General features: G+C 38.9%; 1 protein-coding gene across 1 annotated transcript in view; it reads left to right on the forward strand.

Moving 5' to 3' along the window:
- Window positions 1-7,315, forward strand: part of LOC116097624 (murinoglobulin-1-like) — a 53,703-nt gene that overhangs the window by 34,374 nt on the left and 12,014 nt on the right. Inside the window, exons 12-17 of the mRNA XM_031380290.1 lie at window positions 303-384; window positions 2,690-2,846; window positions 3,436-3,664; window positions 4,415-4,541; window positions 4,801-4,922; window positions 5,403-5,473. Coding sequence (XP_031236150.1) covers window positions 303-384; window positions 2,690-2,846; window positions 3,436-3,664; window positions 4,415-4,541; window positions 4,801-4,922; window positions 5,403-5,473 — 788 coding nt within the window. The remainder of the gene's footprint in view (window positions 1-302; window positions 385-2,689; window positions 2,847-3,435; window positions 3,665-4,414; window positions 4,542-4,800; window positions 4,923-5,402; window positions 5,474-7,315) is intronic.

A 7,315-nucleotide genomic window follows, 5' to 3' on the forward strand; every position in this document is an offset into this window, starting at 1 on the left:
AGAGATCTATCTGCCTCTGCCTCTCAAGTGCTGGGTTTAAAGCAAGCACCACCATGCATGGCTATGAGTGACTTCTAAAAGTAATACTTTTCTATCAGAAAGAAGGCCTGCACATATGCCTTGTTATAAATTCTATGTTCCTCACTGCACTCCCTAATGAGAATGCGATACACAATTTGAACAGGAAATCCACTTAAACATGTATAACTAACTATTTGTGAAATATTTACTGTAATTTTTAAACCTCCATTTTTTTTTCAGAATTTTGAGGTATTTGGCTTGATTAGTACTTTTCTTTCTAGGAGATGGGCTTAATAGCATTCACAAACTTGAAGATCAAACATCCGGTAATTTGCTATTTATATGAAACGGTTCGACTGTCAGGTAAAATAACAAATCCATACGTTCAGAACAAAATACATGTGAATTATTTATTAAAGTTGGTAAAATAAAATTGTAGCTCACGTACAAGATCCTAGTAAGAGAAAAAGAACCCAAGCAAAAAGTGCCCAGATGTATGCTGCTGCTACAAGGAGGGTAAAAGCTGGAGGGCCTTCCTTCAATGGTGCAAGACAGGATGCAATAGTTGTGATATTGGATGAAGTGGGAAGAACTTTTGTACATGTGTCATGAGAGGTGAAGAGAGTTCACTAAGCATTACAGAGGAAAGAGACAGAAAAATCAGGCATGTAAATAAAGGCAAGGACAGGAATAAAAAACTGCACTTACATCAGAGGGTGCATGCACACTCATGTATGAACCAAGGAACCATTTAATCTTTCCCTCTGCCTCTCATCTGAGTCCTTTTCAGAGTGACTGCACCATTTGCATCCCCACCAGCAGTGAATGAGGGCTCCCTTTCCCCTATCTTCTCCAGCACTTGTTGTCAGTTCTTTTGTTGACCTTAGCTATCCTAAGTGGGGTGAGATGAAATCTGGGTTGTTTTAATCTGCATTTCCCTAATTGCTAGCATAACAACCACCGATAAAAGATATGTCTTAACCTTTTAAAAAAATTTTTGAAACCTCTGTTGAGATCCACAGCTCATTTTCTTTTAAAGCCTGGGTGTTTGTTTTCTTGACTCTTTGTTTTCTGAGTTCTTTATATAGCTGGGGTATCTATCCTCTATCAGATGTATAGCTAGCAAAGATTTTCTCCCAACCTTTGGGCTTCCACTTCACTCGGTTGATTTCTCCCTATTAGTGCAAAAAGCACTTCAGTTTTGTGAGGTCCCCATTTGTCAAGTGTTTACCTTTATTTCTAAGTGAATGGATCTCATTCAGAGAGCCTGTTGCTACACATGTATTTGGTTGGGTTGCTGCCTATGGTTCTCCCCCCAGGAGATTTGGGTTTCATGTTGAGGTCCTTGATGCACTTGAAGTAGATTTTTGTGTAGGAGTATAGATATAGGTCTACGTTCATTCTTCTATATGTGAGCATCCAGTTTTCCCAGCTCCATTTGTCGAAGATGCTGTCTTTCCTCTGATGTATGTTTTGGCATCTATGTCAGCTATCATATGCCTGGGATTACATGAGTGTGTTTGGGTCTCGTATTTTGTTCCATTTAACTGCATGTCCATTTTCGTGCCTTTACCATGCTGGATTTATTGCTATACCTCTGTAATATAACTTGAAATCATGAAACCCTATCTTTATTATTATTCATATTCTAAATACTAAAATTTATTTTTATATCTGTGCTACCATAAAATAAGACAGTATTCTGACTGGACAATATTAATTTTCCTCATACTGATTTGAAAGGAAATTGAAATATCTTCATAATTTTCTAAAAGCAATAGGACCTGAGGCACTGTGACTACTCTAGACAATGGAATAATTGGGCCACTATTCCTGTAGCTATTAAGATAATGGGTGCAGAACTTAAAACACTATAAAATACTTAGTTTTTGAAGGCAAATATACAGACCAAGGTCAGCTTCTCTGTGATTATCACAGAGAAGATCCTATAGAAATGAGCTCTTCGTGTGGATATGAATTAAAATCTTAGGAAACATTTTCTATGCTTACAAGTCAGTTGAGAAATACTTAGGTGAAGCCATAACTAAATCTGCATGTATACTTGTCCTTGACAAAAAGCAGAGTACAGACCCTCCATCCCAAGCTTTAAATCCTACAATTCTTCCCAGTACAAACCCAAGCCAATGTTATGATTCTTGGGTCATAAACTTCCTATTTCTAACCCACCTCTTTCAGTTTTTATATAAATTCACAACCTAATAAAATATTGGGTTAATCCTACAGAAGGTAAGAAAGAAAAAACATTGCAAGAATATCTCTGCCAATAATGTAAACATCATTCAGCTCTTGTCTCAAGTGATTCTCATTGAAGCTACAAGATCTGTTACCTACCATCATATTATGGGTCTCCATTCCTGCTAGGGGTCACATTATATCTGTAGACATTCACTAACTATCTGATAACCAACCCAGGAAAATATGCATCAGGGTTCCTTCAAACTTCAACTACTCTAGGTAAGGTTTTTCCTTTGACAAAGATGTTACCCAGGCTCATCCAAAATGAGTGATTCAATGCACCACTTCCAGTATAACTGTGAGAGTGTTTAACAGTCAAGAAGAAACAAAAAATTAAGCTACATTTATACTGCACCATAGTTTCCCATTGTATTCAAGTACTATGTTCATTTGTTCCATTGTAACTCCATAGAGGATGCTTGGGAATTTGATGATACTGGAACGGTAGCAATTAAAAGTACGACACTTGAAGAGCCACCACGTAAAAATCTACCACATAAAGATCCACTTACTGAGACCATAAGAAAATATTTTCCTGAAACTTGGATCTGGGATATAGTCACAGTAAAGTAAGTGATTTCCATTTGTATGATTTCGGCTGGGTATAAAAATTTTTTTCTTTTCTTATATTTCTCTAATTAATTTGTATCATAAACAAGGGAAATAGGTCATTTAGAAAACCATAGCATATCAACCCATCAGTTATAAAATACACATACTTCCATCACTCCCAGAAAATGCACAGAAAAACTATCATGTACCTTCCTGATAGTTAAAACTATTCAGGATCACCATATTGAGTAGTAGGTAAGGCAGTCTTACATGGAGCAGACTATGGGACTCCTACATTGAGAGGATCATATAAGTCATAAAAATTTTGTACAATATTTTGAAGATGGGAATTCAGAGAAAACTTCAAATCTATGTTCAGATTTCCACTGAGCTTGAAGATTTTGTGGCACTATGACTTCAGTTGGAAAAACAAGATTACTGAAAGACCTTTTATTTTGTCGTCTGGAGTCCCTGTTACTCTGTTCACTTCCTATCACTCCTTTGAAAGAGTCTAAGGGATGGTGTCTTGTCACACTCAGAGTCACCATCTCAGAGACAATGAATTCATGTGCTCACTCTCTGTACGTTATACTCTCACTCTTCTAGCTCATCAGGGGTGGCTGAAATGGAAATGACAGTCCCTGACACCATCACTGAATGGAAGGCTGGAGCCCTCTGCCTGTCCAATGACACTGGCCTTGGCCTCTCCTCTGTGGTGCCTCTCCAAGCTTTCCAGCCCTTCTTTGTGGAGCTCACATTGCCCTACTCTGTGATCCGTGGAGAAGCCTTCATACTCAAAGCCACTGTGCTGAACTACCTTCCTACAAGCATGCAGGTGAACACCTTTCTGAATTAAGCATGACCAGAGGGGAAGAGAACAATTAGTGTGTGTCAATTATAACTTAAATGAAAAGAAGAAAGAAAGGGGGCAAGGGATTGTTTTGGTCCAGTCAGCAAGTGGTTCCAAATGCTTAAACAGTCCCCACACTCTAACTACATATATACAGCAAACAATTGTTTAACAATATGGACATGACATGAAATTAGGTGATGTTGCCAGTATTTAAACAGCACATACTGTATTAACAGAGATAGGATATTCCATGTAGCCTCTATATACAATCAAAGGGCATGGTCCACATAGATAGATGAAGTTGTTCTCAGGATAAAATGGCATAATGTTTTACAATGGATTTTGCTTTTTTTAGAGGAAGGTACATAATTCAAGATAGTAGTTAAAAGTCTAGTACAATAAATGTACTTCTGCTATCAAAATGAAACAAATATAAGTAGACACATATATAGTTACTTCTTTAATGATTTGTGTGGATAATAAATAAATGATAGTTGAATAACGTTCTAGACCTGTATGTGTGGATGAAATCTATGCAATCCTTCTGTGTCAATTTCCTTGATATTTTAGGCATGTTTTCCAAACACATCCCCTCCTCTACTCTTTCTAACACAAATCCTCTTCAGATTCTTTGGCCTACCTACTCCCAAGCGTAATATGTTGTCCTCCCATGGTGACAACTTTCTTTTCATTTATTTATTTTGCTATTTCTTTTTCCCTGTGGGGCCACAGATGGGAGTGCAGATGGAAGCCTCTCCTGATTTCACAGCTGTCCCAGTGGGGAACAACCAAGATTCTTACTGCCTCCATGCCAATGGGAGGCACACCTCATCCTGGTTGGTAACTCCCAAATCTTTAGGTGAGTGAAAATTTTGTAAGGGGGCTCTACCAGAAAAGGTGAGTGTAGGAAGGTTTCTTCAGTTACTTCCATCTCATGGGGTCCCCAAGAGGAAGCTCTGAGTGATTACTGCTTCTGGACTGTGCTTACCACTGTCTTGAAGACAAGACAAGCTCCTGGACCACTCCTAGAACCAAGGAGACCCTGCAGACCTAGAGCCTTTGGTAGAGGCCAGGTTCCTGGCAGATCTGAGCTCAGCTCTCTGCACTGTTTGTTTCAGGGAATGTGAATTTCTCTGTGTCTGCGGAAGCACAACAGTCCTCAGAGCCCTGTGGATCTGAGGTGGCCACAGTTCCTGAAATGGGGAGAAGGGACACAGTAGTCAAAGTCCTGAGAGTTGAGGTGAGTACACCTCAGTCAGCTGTGGGCAGAGTCCAGAAAATGGAGCAATGTTGACTATATTTAGGGGAATAATAAGAGATAGTGTCATACAACATTGAGATAGTTTATAGCTGGCAAGCCCATGCTTTAAAACCCATTTGTGTTCTGTTTTCCTTTCCCTTCCTCGTATTTTAACTGAAGGTTGGAGGGCAGGGAGGATAATCTAAGCCAGTTTATCTTCTTAAGCCTATGCCTCTTTCTTCTGATTGTGCCCCACTCCTTTTTCTTTATTATTTTTCCCTATTGTCTTCTTTTTGACCTGGCATGCCCAAATTCTCACATGCTAAAGCCATTCCAGCCCATGGACTCACAAGTAAAGCTGTCTCTAAAAGGCAAAACAATACAAAAAACTGTCTGCAGCAATACTGTGCTTGCACATTTGGTGTTTACATACTCGGTGTTCGATTTCTCATGTCTGAATTTCCTATCTTTTTGTCCAAGCCTGAAGGAATCAAGAAAGAGCATACCTTCAGCTCACTGTTCTGCACATCAGGTGAGAACCTTTCAAAACAGCAATGAGACAGTAACTTGAGTCACCTACTAAGAGACCTTACAACATTCCTATAGGAAAATCAGAATATTGTACACCTAACCCCTAAAACACTAACAAAACTCAGTGTTGTAAATTAAGATCATCACTTATCCAAAGCAGCTCTCAAGAGAATAGTTCCCCTGGCACTTCACTGTTCACTGTAGCCCTTTTTATTTTTAGAATTCAGAAACCTCTTCATCCACCTCAATACTTAGAAAGTTATAGATAGGGAATGACTGAAAAGAGCTCACAATTGAAATTTTCTATAAAAAGGGGGGTGGTAGGAATATAGAGAATATCTTGGGAAGTACCATATATGTTTTGTGTTAGATTGTAAATAAAAACAAAGATTTATATGGCTGAAAAATTGCATGCATAAGCCAAGCTTATATATCATGGTATGTACTTAGCATAACAATTTTCTCTTGTGGTTGTTTTTGACTTTGTCTTTAATTCCTGCTCCTCACTGGAAACTAAACATTGCAGAGAAAATATAGCGACATATCACACAAGAGGAAGGTTACTGTGCCTTATGAGGGACAAGCATAAGGTCAGGGACTGTCCACTCACAATAATGACTCCAACTCAGACACCTCTGTTAGCAACTGCTTATAGTGTCTACTGAAACCATATCTGTCAAAAGAATAAAGGAATTAGAATAATAACTTTCATTTAATGTAAAATCCATTATTAAATGAGAGTTAATGAAAGAGATGAAATAAAGCACATTTCTTTGTTAAGCAGGTAAACTACTGTAGCAGCAGTTCCTAATACACCAGGTGGAAGAACATCATCATATAATACGAAAGTCCTGTAATTGGTTTCCATGAAAGAAACAGCAGGAAGGGAGGTCACTGGAGACTAATATTCTAAAAAAATCAAAAGATAGGATAACAAAAGCCCTATTCTTTCCACAGGTCACTTCTGCTTCCCCTCATAGTTACTGATTACAATGTAATCTACCCACCATCCCTGCAGTGGGAAAGCTGTCCAGGACAGCTGCATGGGAGAGATCAGAGAGGCTCCCAAGCTACTCAGGGAACCAGGAAGAACAAAAGCTGGATCAGGAGTTCTCCATTCACTTATCCTGACAAATTGGTTGTTAATTCACACATTGCTTTCTTTTTGGATCCCATCCTTGAGATAAAATAACGTGACCAAAAGCAACTTGGAGAGTTGGTGAGCTTACCTGCTCATGGTCCATCATGAGGCAAAGGCAGGGCAGGAATCTGGAAGCAGGAACTGAAGCAGAAGCTGTGGAGCTGCAGCTGCCTAGCTTGCTCTGCCCTTGCTCTGTTTGCTTCTTATACACCAAGATGGAGTGCACTGGGTCAGATCCTACTGCATCTATTATTTTTTTTATTTTAGATACTTTCTTTATTTACATGTAAATTTCTCCTTTCCCAGTTTACCCTCCAAAAACCAAACAAACAACAAACAAAGAAAAGTTTCAAGACTGGCTAACAACCCAGTGTTAGGGAGGCATTTTCTCAACTGAGGTTCCCTATTCCCAGAAAACACTAACTTATGTCAAAGTTCACACACACACACACACACAACACACACACACACAAAGGATTATCCTACACCAAAAATTCAGTCAATAACACATTTTCATGCGTTTATTAAAACTAACTAAGGCATTGATTAAAGTAGAAGTGCACACATCCCAGAGGCTCAGATATTCCATATTGGACAGTTGCTTTGATTCAAGGCAATGGGGGATAAAAGAGAAGACAAGGGAGCTTGACAAGCCTATAGTATCAGGAAATGTGGATCTGTGATATTTACCTCAAGATCATTTTTCCAGCAGAGAAGACCT

Source organism: Mastomys coucha, unplaced genomic scaffold (genome assembly GCF_008632895.1).
Source record: "Mastomys coucha isolate ucsf_1 unplaced genomic scaffold, UCSF_Mcou_1 pScaffold19, whole genome shotgun sequence".
Classification (NCBI taxonomy): domain Eukaryota; kingdom Metazoa; phylum Chordata; class Mammalia; order Rodentia; family Muridae; genus Mastomys; species Mastomys coucha.